Consider the following 16297-nt stretch of genomic DNA (forward strand, 5'->3'; position numbering starts at 1 on the left):
GTTGCTGTCCACCCAAATGTTTGCCCCAACTCCTTTCCTTTTATTTTTATGGCTCAAGAAGCAAATAGCCTCGTATGGTCTAGGCCTGCAGCATCCAATATGGTAACCACGTTTACAGGTGCCTCTTGAACACCTGAAATCTGCCCAGTCGGAATAGAGATGTTTCTGTGTAAATAGAAAATACACACTGGGTTTTGAAGGCTTAAAGTCTTAAAAAATAATAGCGAAATATCTCATTAAGGATATTTTACATTAAGTACGTGTTGAAATGATACTATTTTTGAAATACTGGGTTAAATTAAATATATTACTTAAGTGAATTTCACCAGTTTCCCATCTTTTTCAATGTGGCTGCAAGAACTTTTAAAATGACACATGTAACTTGCATTATATTTTTCTCGGACTGAACAGATCGAGCCCAGAGATCAGCAATCTTTTTCTGAAAAGGGCCAGGTAGTAAATATTTTTGACTTTGAGAGTCATAAGGTCTTTGTCGCCCCTGCTCAACTCTGCCCTTGTGGTGCAAAAACATCTTTAGACGTTAGTAAATGAGTGGGTGCCAATAAAACTTTATTCACAAAACCAGGCGGGGTGGGGTGGGGTGGGGGGGGGCAGGATTTGGCCCGCAGGCAGACCCTAATCTAGCTTGGTGGTTTTTAACTTGGGGCAGTTTTGTCCCCCAGGGAACATTTGACATCATGATGGGGAGGGGGTGGGGTGTGGAGTGCTTCTGATTTCTGGTGGGCAGAGCCCAGGGGTGCTGCTAAACATTTTACAGAGCACAGAACAGCCCCACAATGGAGACTGATCCAGCCCCAAGGGTCTGATCTGGCCACTAGCTCCCCAGCTGTGTGTGGTGCAGACCTCTACACGGGCACTTTGGTTCCCTCATCTGTGAGATGGGATAATCGCAGAACTAAGTTAATAGTTATACAAAACATGCTTAGAATTGGGCCTGCTCGGCACATGCCACCGACGGTCGCGTTGCCCAAGCAGTGCGTGCCCCTGGTAGACATAAGGTGGCCGGAGAGAGGTGACTCGCCGCTTCTCAACTCCACCGACGTTTTCATGTGTATGTTCCAGGTCCACTTCATCAACCCGGAAACAGTGCCCAAGCCCTGCTGTGCCCCGACTCAGCTCAATGCCATCTCTGTCCTGTACTTCGATGACAGCTCCAACGTCATCCTGAAGAAATACAGAAACATGGTCGTCCGGGCCTGTGGCTGCCACTAGCCCCTCCTGGAAGTCAGACCCTGTGGGACCCCATGTTTCTGGACGCCTCTCACCGCCCAGCGTCTCCCACTGCTCGCCATGGCAAGGAGCCAGCAGACCGCCGCCTTCGGCGAGGCCTTCCTGTCCCCCTCCCCAACTTCCACGGTGTAGGAGCATTAAGGAATTTGAGAGGCAAATGGCTTTTGATCAGTCTTTTGTTGTCATCCTAGGGACAAGATCCTACAAGCTGCTGCAGGCAAAACCTAACAGGAAGAAAAATAGATCAAGAAAAGCTGCCGGCCACGATCATTGGCTGTGAAGTCTCGGCCGTGTACCGACCTGTTCCCAGGGGTAATTAGGGGCGCCCTTCGGCCAGGCCACCCAGCAGCGGGGGGGAAAGGGTGCAGAGAGGGCTGGGCATGTTTGTGTCTGTGCTAAAGGAAAACCGACGCGGAAGTTCCTGTAATAAATGTCACAATAAAACGAATGAATGAAAATGGTTAGGATGTTACAGATATATTTTCCTAAACAATTTATCCCCATTTCTGGGTTTACTCTGATTTTGTAAACAGAAGCTGTGGCCGGTGGAGGGAGGGGAAGCCTCCTCTCATTCCATTCCGGTTTCGTTCTGAGGCCTGCAGAGGCCCGGGGTTTACGCAGACTTACCCACATCCGAGATTGGGCTGTGAGGGAAAGGGCACGTTTCTGCTCTGAGGAGGGGGCGTGTTGACCTTGAAGAAAAAAAAAATGTGCTTCGTCATTCAGCTGGGTGTGTGATGGCAGAAATGAAAAGAGGCGTGTGAAGGAAAGCGGGCAGATGTTTGCAAGTGGCTCTCCAGCTGTCCTCCGTGCTAGGACGTCAGTGTGAAGGTCAGAGTAGAGGAGGACAGCGTTCAGGACAGAACTTGCAACTGTACCTTGAACTCTGGCCAACGCGGCCCTATTTAAAGAAGCACCAAGGAAACCTAGCTCTCAATAAAGGTGGGCAGGGGGACCAGCTCTCCCCCAAGTGGTCTCGTCCGTTGTTCACAGATAGCAGAGTTCTGAAGTCTGGGTTCCAGCTGGGCCTCTGTGGCCACCTCTTTTCATTTGCAGACCCCCATTGAGGGCTCTGCAAACATTCCGCTCCTTGAAGCTTGATGGGAGGTCCACTGGGAGTAGGGTATGCTGGACGTGAACCTCAAATGGAAGGATCTAGAAGCCTTTTTGAGAGTGACATCCTAATCAACTGTCCTGACTCAAAGGTGCCATTTCTGATGTGGCTCTTGGCTAGAGCCTTCCTTGCCTTGACCAGTGGGTCCCCTAAATGACGTGCACCCAACCTGCAGCTGTGGCACAGGCCTTGGGGTGTACGGGGCTGTCTGTGAACAGAGATCAGGGTTACCCACGAGGCCTGTGGCGCCTGGAGTCCGCTCTAGTGGGGAGCTGTTTCTCCATCGTGACCAAGTTGGTTCCTGGGAAATTTGGGACTCTGTTTTTACTTTCTTTTGTTTTTTTCTTCTCCAGCAGCTTGGGCAGCAGCCTTCACTCTGCCTGGTCAACAGGGATGAGTTGCTGTTTTTGTGATATTTTGTTTTGTCTTGGCAGGTCTGGGGGTTTTTGTATGATTCCCTCTTGGTACAAGCTTTCTCACCACTTATGCCCTACACGGCCTCTGGTTAGCATCGTTTGTACATTGAAACATGTAAATAGTTGTTACAAAACAAAGAAATTATTTATGTCCACCCGAAGCTCTTTTTAGACCCTCCTCCAATCCCTCGTTCCGGACCGTGAGCGCGCTTCCCTCCGACCTGCTCGTGTTGTAATTTAAGACTATTTATTAATGGCCGGACCAATGTACCTTCGGCTGTTGCATAGAGCAGTCCTCCGCGAAAATTCTGTATAAATAGACAAAATGAAAAGGATTTTGACTTTGCAATAAAAGGAGACATTTGGTTCTGGTTCTTGGGCCTGTGTGTGTGTTTTGTTTTTTTCCTCTCAACTCCAACACTGGAGTTCTCCAGGTCTGCTGAGAAGTCGCTGGCCTCCACCGTTAACACGCTGTTTATCATCCAGGCCCTGGGGAGAAGGGGCACTCGTCAATATTTGGTGCAGCTGTGTGGGGCTCCGGGCAGGAGAGATGGAACCAAACAACAAATGTGAATTTGGTAGGCTGGACTACAAAGATCCTTCATTGAATTACAGTGCAGCTGTCAGCAGCTGTTTCAAAGAGGCAGGGGGTAAATTAGCTGTGTTTACTGCTAACATAGTTGAAAGGTTGAGTCATCCCAATAAAATAGAGGCACAAGAAAGAAAAAAAAAAAAAGGATGGAGGGGCGGGGCGGAGCGTACACCCAAAACTTTAAAGCAGCACAGGCGCCAGATCTGACATTGTCCAGCGCAAATTATTTTGCTGGTTTGGGGGCAGCTGGCTCTGCGCTCCGGCCGTGGACGGTCCACATTGGACCTGGCGGCAGCCGGGGCCGACGCCTACCTGCAGGAGCCTCGCTCGGCACGCGGAGCGGCGTCCTGGCTCCCTTTGGTTTTGAAGTGCACACTAAGGTTGTCTGATGGATGTCAGAACCCCGGGTGTTCCTTGGCCAGGCTGCCTGCTCTTCCCTGGTTGCCTCAAACGAGCGGCCGCTCTTAACAAGTTCCAGCCCCTGTGATTTCCAAACCCTCTTGTCGTTGTCCTAATGCGCTATTTCGCTTTTGTTCTATTTCCAGGCTAAAGACCAGAGCCACAAACCAGAGGGCCAGATGCGGCCTGCAGACGTGTCTTATTCGCCCTGCATGGTGTTTATGCATTTTTTTTTTCACAAAAAGCGAATTCATTGCCAGTATGTTTTTGAAAAATCAGAAGATTGCGGTGAGGGGAAAAAAAACAACAACAAAAAAACACCAATTCCGGCTTTTCTTAAGAAGCTGGCCGATTTGGCCACTCTGGGCCCCGTTCCTGCCAGAAGCTCTTGGCAGGAGCCCAAGAACAGTTGTTGCTGCAATTGCCACTACTCCCTATCGCCTCTCACAGAGGGGCAAATGGTAGCTGCTGTTTTGAAACTTGTAGGTCTCTATTTCTTTGCCTCTCTTGAGAGTAGGAAAGTAAAAGCGAGACAGAGGGCCACACACTTCGGGCAGAAGAGCAGAGGACAAGCCTTCTTCTGTTCATCCCTGGCTCACTTTCCCCTCTGGGCATCTAGTTAGGCTCCTATAGGCTGGTGTGTTTGTGGCTGTAGCCCCACAGGTGGCCTCACCTGTTGCCCTCACCTTTCTCCGCTCCTGGTTTCCCTCTCTCGTGTTCATTTCCACCTTAGAACATTGTTCTGTTGCCTCTTCTCCCAAGCCTGCTCGCTGAGCGCCTGCCGCAGGTGCCACTGCTTGGTCTCACATCAGTGCTGGCCATGCTGAGACGGCACAAAGAGGGTCAGAAGTGCAGGCAAGGTGTAGCTGGCTCTCTGCTCATGATCTCACACGCTAAAAGCAAGGCGTCAGTCAGCAGCCACTTTCCCACCTAGAGCTGGGATCCTCTCCAGGTTTATACAGGCTGCTGACCAAACCCACTTCCTTGCAGTTGTAGGACTGAGGTCCCCATGTGTTTTCTGGCTGTCAGCCACGGGCCACTGTCAGCCCCTGGAGGCCACTCTCACATCCTTTCCCTATGGTCCTGTCACAACGTGGCAACTTAGTTCTTCAAAGCCAGCAGGAGAATCTCTGACTTCTTTTAAGGATTCACCTGATTAGGCCAGACCCACCCAGGATCATCTCCCTTTGATCAACTCAAAGTCAATTGATTAGAGGCCTTAATTACATCTGCCAAATGCCTTCACCTTTGGAAGTGACAATTATATATTGGGCAGTAATCTTGGGGGTCATCTTAGAATTCTGCTTGCATAGTACCCAACCAGCCCTAAGCCAGGGGTGTCTGATGGAGAGGGGGACCCTCTTTCCCAGGCCCCAGCCCCACGCTGGGGTGGGAGTCCAGCCATCCCTTCGAGGCGCCTCAGTGACCTCCTTCAGACGTTCGTCCCCTCTGGTTGGAAGATGGGTTGGTGTGTGGTGGTGGGGGCAGGGTTGGGGGGCAGAGGGGAAACGTACATTTGGTTTCAGAAACGTTGTGCATGAAAACAGGTGATACAAAATAACAAGTCACCTTTTATGAGGCCACATTCACAGGTTCCAGGGATTGGGACACGGACACCTCTGAGGGGCCATTATCAACCTCCTGCACCCCTACCCATCTCTCCCACACACTGCCGCAATGGCACCACCATGCTTGCTGTTCTCCACACCCCAGGCGCCCCCTGCCTCAGGGCCTTTGCTCTGGCCCTGCCCCCTGCCAGGAAAGCTGTCCCTCCAGATGGCTGCGGGCTGTTCCCTGAGCAACTCAGGTCTTTTCCCCAAGTCCCCTTGTGCAGTCTTCCTCTGGTCCCTGTTGATAATGACACTCTCCGTTCAGCCCTCCCTGTCTTGTTGCTTGCTTGCTTTCTCTCTATAATGCCCAGTGCCACCCAAAAAACTAAATGTTTTACTTATTTATGTGACTGTTACTGTCTCCCTCTTGAGGGCAAGGGCTTTTGTCTGTTTTGGTCACTGTGCTGTCCCCAGGGCCCAGCCCAGGGCTTGGCACACAGCAGAGCTTCCTTGACAAGTGTGATGAATAAACGTCATTAGTGTTATTATTAACAGGCGGGAATCAGGAGACCTGGGCCCTGCCCTCAGCAGCTGAACGGCCTTGGAAAGCCTTCACCCTGGCCCTCTGGGCCTCCCGCTCTCAGATCAAGGGCAGAGCCAGGGGGCTCCTAGTCAGCTTCCTCTGGGCAGTCCTTTGGCAGCTGGGCAGGCTTTGGGGATCACAAGTGAGATGTTTGCCCAGGTTGTGCCCAGGAGTGGGCTCCAGTGGGGCGGTGAGCTGACCTCGGACTCTCATCCCAAACCCTGTAGCTGTCCCTCCCGCTTTTCCTGCTCCAGGAGAGGAAGGGACCAGGGGAAATGAGGAATGGTGAGTCTGACCTTAGGTCGGGGTTCTCCCAAACTCGCCTCATTATTTAATGCCACAGGCAAGCCGCCAAGGAACAGATTAATTAACGCCAGGACGTGCGTGTGCGTGTGCGTGTGCGTGTGCGTGTGTGTGTGTGTTGGCATGGTGGGTGGGGGGACAGTGGGGGCGAAGGTGGAGGTGGGCCAGGGGCTGGAGACATTGGCCACCATTTGCTCAGAGTCCCACACGCTTGTACTTGACCCTCAATGGTGCATATCCAACTTAATTAAGTTGTAGAAATGCTGAATAAAAATGGTTTCAATTGCTAAAGCCAGCAGAGAAATTACATATTTGAGCTCTGACCCTTTCTAACCGAATCCAGACCCGGGATCTCCCTGCTTCAGGAGGTTTTAACAGAAGTCGTCTTACCCACTCCATGGAGCCCCAAGTCAGAGAGCAAAGGATTTGCCCCTCACCTGGCCCCCCACCTTGGTTGTGGGTGGGCAGGTAGCCCAGAGATGTCGTGAGGGGGTTGGAAATTGTGGCTCTGAGCAAATTCCTTCCCAGCGCTGGTCTTCATTCGATCCTTGTTGAGCGTGTTGTTGAAGGAAAGGATGACAGATGGCCGGGGCCCCCATGCCATCCTGTCCTGAGTGGTCCCTAAAATAATACCATTAGTGGGGCCAGGCGAGGCTCCTTATCTTTGGAGCGGGCCTGCTGATAACGCTGAGCTGGTCCTCCCGGAAGCCCCGGGTGAGACGGGGCAGCTGCGGGCGTGGAGCATTTAAAGGGTCTTTGCTTCCCAGCCAGCCCGGTGACATTCCAGGGGTATAAATAGTCTGCAGGTTCGAAGCCTGAGTGTGTAAGTGTGACGTCGGTGGTGGAGCCTGGTCCCTGACACCCACCGAGTCAAGTGTGCACAGAGACCTGCCGCTGCTTTTGTCCTCAGGCAGAGCGGGACCTGTGAGCTGCAGGGTGCCAGGTGAACTCACCCCGACATTGTTCCCCAGGCTTTGCCCAGCTCTGACCGCCCTTCCCTGCCATCAGCTATGAGGTGCTCTCCTGCAGTGTCATGATTTAAGCCTTGGTCTGGCTGCCTCTGGCTCGTGAGCAGAATGCCTCTGCTTAACGTCAGTTATTCTTGATCCTAGATTTGGAAATAAAGAACAGCACACAGGAAAAGATTTTTTAAAAAACCCCCAAAAAACAAAAACCCAGAAATCCAACCTTCTCCTCTTACCGGATGTAAAACACTGTATTTACACACCTCGGTCCTGGCGATAAATGTCTGACTGGTCCTTTCAACAGCCAGTGCACACAGACCTCTTCAGCCCTGACTCTGCGCCAAGCGCTGCTCTGGAAACAGGGAGACAGACGGACCAGCTCCTGCTCTCTGGCACTCACCGGCGGGGAGGCCGGGCAGGTGCAACCCTCAGCAAGTGACAGCCCACCACGCAGGGATGAGGGCGCACAGGAGAAGCAGCAGATGGGGATGTGTGGAGAGTCACCAAAGGTGTGGCAGTACCGAGGGGTTTCCAGAGATGGCTTCTGTGAGAAGGTGACATTTCAGCGGGGACAGGAAGACAAGGGGAGTCGCCATCAGCCCCTCCAACGAGGGAAATTGGGTTGTATGACTGTATGTTTAGTTGTCTATCCAGTTCTGAGGCCCATGCAGCCAGGGCAGAAACTTGAAAGAGTGAATATTCACAGTGTGAACACAAAGCGATGGTCTATGCACCCAGAATAAACCCAGAACCAGCCTCATGGTCCCAGAGGTCCCCTGGGCCTCTCCTAGTCATCACCCCTCCCCGGGGTAACCACTGCCCTGAATTCGCACTCTATAGACTGGTTTTGCCTGTTTCAGAAAGTTATGCAAACACAGCAGGATACTAATACATGCTCTTGTATGTCTGGCCTCCTTTCTTCAGCATCCTGTTTGTGGCGTTCACCCTGCTGGGTGCGTTTAGCTGCAGTTTCCTCATTTTTGTTGCCGTATAATATTCCGTTGTGCGATGTAAGCAGGTGTGTTTCTGCAGTCTACACTGATGGACATTTGCTAGTTGTCCCAGTCCGTCCTGTCCGGGACATGCTGTGATTGGTACCCCAGTTGTGTGAGGGCCACATTTACCCAGAAGCACCACCTCCTCCCTACTCACACAGAAGCACTGGGCAGCCCAAAGACGACCCCAGAACAAAAGATTTGGGCCCAGGGACAGTAACGCCACGGTCGCACAGCTGGGAGCAGGTATTGGAGCCCAGTTTGTCCCCCTCCTAACCATGCTCCTGTCCCCATCGCTTTTCCACCCATGCGGGTGCCCCCCCCCTGCCCCCAAGTTAGGGGGGGCCGAGATGCGTCTGCTCCCACAGACTAACGACTGTTTCTTGCTCCCCGTGGCCTCTGCCCCAGACCTTGAACATCACCGACGCGGGCGCCCACCATGAGAACCTGAACCGCAGCCCATGCCGACAGCTTGTTGGCCAAACCTGCACGTGGATGAATTAGAACAAAAACAAGTGACCTCACTGGTCATCTCCCGAGCACAGCCTGAAGAGGACTCGGCCGTTGTCCTGCGCACCCTCCACTCCAGCTGAGCCAGCCTGATAATTCAGGCTGAAGAATTCACTTGGCTCCGTGGGTCCCCACTCATTCGGGGGCCTGGCAGCTCTGCCGTGAATGCCAGGACAGCTGTGGAGAAGAGAGTGATGTATTTATTTATTTAGGATTTATAGATGGACTGCTATCCCAGAAAAAGGTTTTGTGGGAGCCTTAACCAAAAACTTAAACATGCAAAAAACAGAAAGATTAAAAATAAAATTAGAGTAAGGGGTTTTGAAAAAGGAGCAGGGACGTCAGTCGGCGGGGGTCACCTGGGATGGGATGACCCCAAAATGTCCCAGGGGCCACGTTATGGGCTCTGAGCATGATGCTGACCCCAAAGGAGCTGTCCCGGTTTGCCTGGGATGGACAGGCTCCCTCAGAGTGTAGATATTTCGGTGCTCAAGCTGAGGACGTCCCGGGCAGACTGAGCCGAGTTGGTCACCCCAGCCATTGGGGACATCACTTGAGGGGCTGAAATCCAACTCTACTTGACAGCAACCCACCCTGTAGCTTTGCAGATGTGTGTACTAATGGCTTCCGTGTATTACTTTTTTCCCCCATAGAAAACCGTCCTTTTTTTTACCTTTTAAATCTAATTTCTATTTGTGTAGAGGTAAATAAAAGTCAAACTGTAATATAAGGTTTATCATAAAAACCAGCTGTGCTCCACCCCTCTCTCCAACGCTGGTGCCTCCTCTTAGTGGAGGACTTAGTGGGGTGCAGATTGGTATCCATCATTTTGAAATTTATTGTACTGGGCACTTGATGGGCACTTTAAATCTGGACATGAGTACCTTCTAGAAGAAACCACTTTTTCTTTTCACTTTATTAGTGCTTCCTTTTCACATATACTTCCGTTTCTCAATAAATAGTATGCTCATACTGTTCTTTTTTGATTTCGTATTTTAGACACTATCCATTGACTTCTCCTACAGAAAATGAGGGCTAAAAATCTCACACCACCTTCTCCTTCCACATTCTCCTCATCTATTGATCCTAAGTTTTCAGGAAATTAATATTTAGGGTTTACATAATGATCGTTTACCTCTACATCATGGAGTATATACTATGGCACCATTTCCTTTCTTGTAAAACCTTTCGGTTTTCCTGGAGTTTATAATTGCCTTTAGAAAATAGTCTCCTTGGTTTGCTCTGTATTTATCCCTATGTCTTTCTCCAAGTCTCAAAAAAAAACAAAAACGTCCTGAAACTTTTCTCAGCACCAACATATCAGGTAATCTAGTGGGTGGTTTTTGTTGTTGCTGCTTTGGTTTGGTTTTTACGTTATTCCTCTGGGTTCCCTCTCAGCGGCTTCCAGGCCTGCTGCACCAGTGGGAACTCCCTGCACCCCGCTGGGAGCTGCCTCACTTCCCTCCTTCCTGTCCCGGGACCCCACGCCTTCCCCTTCCACGGTTCACACACTGGTGTGTGGCTGGATCAGGTTCTCCAGGAGCTGCCTGCAACAAGGCCCGGGGGAGGCAACTTTTGAAACTTCTAGTAGCTGAAAACATCATTATTCGATCCCCCATGTTGATTGGTGAGCCCGATATAGAATTCTAGTTTGAGAAAAACTCTCCCCCCCCACGTGTGAAGGCTAATAAGGCTTTGGCTCCATGCTCTTCATGGTTTTGCAATAGTTCCAGTACTGCTGTCAAGTTCAGGGCTATTCTCATTCCTTTGTTCGTTTGTATATGACCTTTCTTCCTCTTTGCTCTCTGAAAACTTGGAGTGTCTTTTTTTATCTCCAGTTTTCTGACAATTTTTGAATGCTACAATCTCTTTCTAAAACCCCTGCTGGCTGGATGCTGAGTTCCAGAATGCAGCCTCTAATCTTCTTATCTCTCACTTCTAGTTTTCTGCCTCCGTGTTGTTATGCCAAATTTGGGGACATTTCTTCACCTTTATCTCAATTATTCTACTGAATCTCTCATTTCAGTTTTATAGGAGCGCATTCTTGCTTCTTTTTTTTTTTAAGGTAGCATTTCCTTCTTGTGTCACGGATTTAATCTTTCATCTCTGTGAGGCTATTAACTATGCTTTTGGTTTTGTCCGTTCGCATGTGTCTTCTCTTTGCATTGTCTTTGTTCCTTCTGTGTTCTGTGGTTTCCTGCCTGTGTGTTTTGATTTCTGGTTTGGATGTGGAGGCGGCCCTGTGATGGGAGAAGGGTGAGACCTTCTGTTACCCATACAGACCTGGACGTGAGTATCCTGCTTCCACAGCAGGCTGCCCCCACCTTCTCTGTGCTGGCATCCCCAGCTTTGGAGGGTCTTAGGTTTAATCTCTGCAGGGTCAACCTCCCATCTCCTGCCAGGGAGGGGATAGAATTAGGGATTCTATTTTGGGGGTCCTCCTGTGGTTACCCACCCATGCCTTTTCGAGGCCAGCTTTTCTGCTGAGCTCAGTGGATTGTCGCCATCTATTTGGTTTCTACCTTCTAACACCTTATCGGCACCCTTATTCCGTATCACCCCTTCTTCTATTTCTGTTGTTTTTTAGATTTATAACTTTATTTAAAAACTCATTTGTTACCTTTTTAGAAAGGTTTCTGATTGAAGCAAACAAAAAGGCATACCTTCAATTCCCTAAGTTCACCAGGAATAGGGTGACCAACTTATCCTGGTTTGTCCAGGACTTTCTTGGTTTTAAAACCAGAAGTCCTGCATTCCAGGAAACTCCTCAGTCCTGGGGAGCTATCTTTCTCCAGTTGTAACGTCTGATCTCCTTCACCCCATCGATTGTCTGAACCCATCTGAGTTTGGAGTCCCCTGAACAGCCACTGGCAGCTTCCCGGCTTGTCCAGGGAGCGAGTCCTCCCAGCCTCCCAGCCCCCCAGAATGATGCAGACCAAATCACTCATATCACAGACACTCACAAGTGTCTGGAAAAGTCCCTGTATTTCTGGAAACCCCAAAGATAAACGGCATGCATGACTATCATTACGGAAATTGCTGGCTGCAGCAGAGACGTGCAAGTCCAATGGCCTCCCGGCGGTGCAGCCCCCGCCTGCGCAACCTCTGTAATTATGAGAGAGCATTTTAAATGGTTCCAGTCCAAACAAGACCTGGAAATGCAGAGAGCAGGCTGATTGTTAGGGCTGGAGTTTAACGGCCGCCATGGAAGAGCCTGGAAGGACTTACTCACGGCCAAGGACAGGGCCACAGGTGATGTACTCACCGTCTCTGCTGCAACAGGGTCTGTAGATGGAAGGGGAGTCAGCAGGTCCCCCTCAGCACCCGCAGTCTGCCCCACGGGAATGGGCATATGGGAGGTGCCCGTTGATTTGATTGCTGTTTCTCTGTATCTCCCCAATTAAGCATGCACTTGGATGAACTAGCACTTAAAAAATAAAAAGGCAAATATGTTTAGGATAAGCTGAGCTTAGCAGTCACTCACATGTTAGAACAAATTTACACCAAGGGGGAGGGAAGCCCAGTACAAGGCAGTCGCTAGACCGTGGGTAGGAGGGCAGCAGCCGAGGAGGCTGGGGGCGGCGTGGACCCCCCATGGTACCCCTGTAGCTCCACCCACCAACTGGCTGTGTTATTTGGCCTCCCTGAGCCTCAGTTTCCTTATCAGCAATGTGGCTATAATTATAGCACCTACTTCATAGGGCTGTTGTGAAAAATAAAAATAAATATCATGTGCTTAGCATATTATGATAACACAGAACATAAGAAGTGCACAATGACTGGTGTTATTACTGCTGTTATTATAATCAGCAGGCTTGTTCTGCCATTTTACCAGGGACGCACCTGACTCTGCCCGTGGAAATGATCCCCACCCTGCTGTAGGTTGTCACCTCCCAAGTTGGAAGGCGCCGGAAAGAGCAGACCTGTAGCCAATCTTCAGTTAAGCGAGACCACCATTCACTGGAACTCAACTCAGCTGGCTGCCCGTTTAACCAGACCCTGCTTTCCGCACCACTGCCACCTCTATGCCCCACAATAAGTGGGGAACCAGTGAGGACTTTCCCAGCAGGTCCTGGGAGAGGGCGGGGCCCGGCCCATCTTCTGGAAGCATCTCTACCTGCCTTCATCACTTGAGGTGCAGCACACGGACACTGGGGGAAGAGAGAAGGGAGGGAGGGAGAGAGGGAGAGAGGCAGAGGAGGAGAGGAGGTGACCCCACATGGGTCATCACAACTTTATTTGATGTTGACGGCTCTGGGCACCACTATCCTGAGCCCTCTGTCACCTGCTGCCTGAACCAAGGCGAGGAGGCTCTTCACCTCCTGGCCAGGTCAGAAAGCTGTCCCTTTCCTGGGAAGGGTCTGGGGGGAGGTGTGGGGCCACAGCATATGTTGTCCCACCAGGGACTCTTTCTGACCTGTGTTTCTGTTTTGGAATGCAGGATGGAGTGAGCAGTGGGAAGGAGGGATTCCTCTGGTTGGTGTATTTATTCAGGGCCTCTCCCCAGAGGACTTGGCAGTGGATGTGTTTTCCTAAAGATGGAGAATAAACAGAGAGTCCGAGAGGGCAGTGGCGCAGGTCTGGCCTAGAGAGGGTGCGTGTGTGTGGTGTGTGTGTGCGCGTGCGTGCATGTGTGTGTACAGGTGTGAGTATGCATGTGTACACGTGAACATGCCTGTGAGTGTGTGTAAGTGTACTTGTGTGTGTGTGTGGGCAGGGGCGCTGTGCTGTGACCATCATCACAACAGCCACTGTCTAGCACTTTGGAATTTGAAAAGCACCGTTTCAAAAATGTAACATCCACACAACTCACCCGCTTTAAGCGTACAATCCAATAGCTTTAGCACGTTCCCAGAGTTGGGCAACCATCACCACATCTCTTGTAGACACATTTCCATCACCCCAACAAGAAACCTCGTCCTCATCAGCAGTCATGCCCACCCCACCCCCAGCCCCTGGCGACCACTAACCTACTTCCTGTCTCCATGGATCTCCCGACTCTAGGCGGTTCCCATAAGCGGACTCATACAATATGTGGCCCGTGTCTGGCTTCTTCATGTAGCATGATGTCTGCAAGCTTCCTCCATGTTGTAGCACGACTCCATCATTCCTTCCTTTTCATGGCAGGATAGTATTCTGTCATGACACACGGTGTTTGTCCAGTCATCAGCGGATATGCGTTTGGGTCATTTCCACTTGGGGCTATTATGAGAAATGCTGTTATAAATACTCATGTACCAGTTTTGTGTGGACATGTGTTTTCATTTCTTTGGGTAGATACCAAGTAGAATGGCTGGGTCATATAGTAACTCTATGTTTTAACTCTTGAGGTCCCGCCAGGCTTTTCCACAGTGGTGGCATCATTTTACCCTCTTCCCAGTGGCTTATAAGGGTCCTGATTTCTCCACATCCTCACCAGCACTTGTGACAGTCTGTCTGTGACTCTGGCCATTGTAATGGGTGTGGAGTACTACCTTACTGTGGTTTTGATTTGTGTTTCCGTGATGACGAACAAGGTTGAACGTCTGCATGTGTCTATCGGCCATTTGTGCATTGTTTTTTGGAGAAAGACCTATTCAGATCCTTTGCCGGTGTTTTAATTGTGTTATTTGTCTTTTTATTATGAGCAAAGCTCTTTTACAGGGCACACACCCTGCTGCCCCACATCACTGCTGCAGGTCAGGTGATAACATCACTGGGCTGTCACCACACCTGACAGACGAGAAAACAGGCCGAGAGGTCTCACCGGATGACGCCATAATTTACAGAGCCCTGTGCACAATGGAAATGTGGGCCCTTTGTCCAAAAATCATTAAGAATTTCAAGACAGCAACAGCAGAGGACTAAACCAGGGGCTCTATGACTGCACAGCTCTCTCACCCCTAATGCTGCCCCAGGTCTCATGACTGTATAATAATAGCTAACATTTGGTCCCTGGTTACCGTGTGCAGGGTCGATGCTCGACACTCGACCTACAGTACATACGAAGGTTGACAACTAACGTTGAGGGTGACTGCCATTACTGTCTGCGCTTTACAGACGAGAAACGGAGGCTCAGGTACTCTGCATCTCTTGTCCAAGGTCCCAGCATGCAAGTGGCAGAGCACTCCCAGCATGGTGAGCTGGTGCTGCTAGCCCGCCCTGAGGCAGTGAGACGGGAGGAAGGTATGTGAGAGGCAGGGGAGGGGAAAGTCAGGAGGAGAGACGAGAGGCAGCCCCAGAGGGACAGCTCTGAGCCTGATCTTGCTGGGGACTCTAGGGGTCAGTGTGGAGCATGCACTTGAAAGAGGTGAGGCTACTTATGCCAGGGTATTTATCCACCATCCTAGCAAGGGCTGAGAGGGCTGCTCCTGGGGGCGTTAACTTCCGGAGTGATCAGTATGTGCCACGTATTGTGCTAAACACATTCGATCCTCCTAATAGGGTAAGTACCATTATTCCCATTGTATAGCTGAGGAAACTGAGGCTTAGGAACTTGTGTAAGGTTATAATCCTTGAGACTGATGGAAGTGGGATTTGAACCCAGGCCCCCGGGGGTCCAGAGCTCATGCTCCTAATCGGCAGGACATGGCCTCTCACACATCTTTGCTCCACTCCAAGCAAGTTTTCAGCGCCATCCCAGACCTGGGCCTGCTCAGGCCACCATCACTGCTGGCCCCCTCTGTGGCCCAGGGTCCGTGCCTGTAGATGGTGCTGGCTCTGTGCTGCCTGGGCTTTTATCACCGTGCTGTACACGTCCTCGGTCCCCTCCCGCTCTGGCCTGGGCGCCTGCCACTTTGATGTGGCTCCTGCTTCCTGTCGGGCATCTGGCCTGCACATGGAGGGGTGGGCATCTGAGCCTGTCCCCCCCGCCCCACCCCCGTCCCCTCTGCTGCTTCTCCGCAGCTGCTCATGAGTTCAACATCTTCCAGATTCTGTCTTCCCACTTGGGGCTCTGCATTCGGAAGGGCTCATGAATCAGGCCTTGGAGGCAGCTCCTGGGAGACGCAGGAAACCCTGGCACCAGCCTGCTCTTGAGGGAAACAGGACAGGGCCGATGTTCACTATGGCCGCAGCAGGAAGCTTCAGGCTTGCCAGTGATGCTGCTTTGAGCCCTCCCAGCGCCCCTCCCAATGCCCCAGACCCTCCCTCACTGCCCCTCAGTCCAGCATCTAAAGGGGCAGCATCTGCACAATGGGGGCCTCAGCGCCCCACTCCAGTTGTAGGTTGTTACGTATTTTGAAAAACACCTTGCAAAAGCAGGGGACCTAAGTCTCCAGGGACAACTCAGGACCACACCGTGCACCCACAGGTCACAGCCACCAGCCAGCCCCTCTCACCATTTCCTGGGGCCAGTGGTGAAGGCTCTCATTGCTCCAGCAAGAGGGCTGTGCGGCCGTCGGCCAGTGAATGCATCCACATGGGTGCATTCCAGATGCCCAAGTGTCTGGGTTTGAATCCCAGCTCCCACGCTCAGGGCTGGGACCGAACCCCTCTTTCATTCTGCATCTGAACACGCCCAGGGCAGTGCCCTCCTCACAGCACTGCTTGAAGATTAAGTTAAACAGTATATTCCAAGTGCATGCCTTAACACCCAGCACGTAGTCAGCACTCAAAATGTGTAGTGTTATGTATAAATT

General features: G+C 51.1%; 1 protein-coding gene and 1 long non-coding RNA gene across 2 annotated transcripts in view; one reads left to right on the top strand and one right to left on the bottom strand.

Annotated features, from left to right (window-relative positions):
• The window catches only part of BMP7 (bone morphogenetic protein 7), a 91599-nt gene extending 88445 nt beyond the window's left edge, over window positions 1-3154 (top strand). The window contains exon 7 of the mRNA XM_019637162.1: window positions 1084-3154. Coding sequence (XP_019492707.1) covers window positions 1084-1233 — 150 coding nt within the window. The 3' untranslated portion in view covers window positions 1234-3154. The remainder of the gene's footprint in view (window positions 1-1083) is intronic.
• A 4012-nt stretch (window positions 3155-7166) lies between these two features.
• LOC109380122 (uncharacterized) lies at window positions 7167-12243 on the bottom strand. Its single transcript, XR_002123379.1, has 4 exons — window positions 11944-12243; window positions 8689-8855; window positions 7437-8244; window positions 7167-7316 (listed from the first exon to the last, which is right to left on the bottom strand). It is a non-coding gene; the product is annotated as an uncharacterized LOC109380122 (long non-coding RNA).
• Window positions 12244-16297: the final 4054 nt, after the last annotated feature.

The sequence above is a fragment of the Hipposideros armiger genome, unplaced genomic scaffold (genome assembly GCF_001890085.2).
Source record: "Hipposideros armiger isolate ML-2016 unplaced genomic scaffold, ASM189008v1 scaffold_32, whole genome shotgun sequence".
Taxonomy (NCBI): Eukaryota; Metazoa; Chordata; class Mammalia; order Chiroptera; family Hipposideridae; genus Hipposideros; species Hipposideros armiger.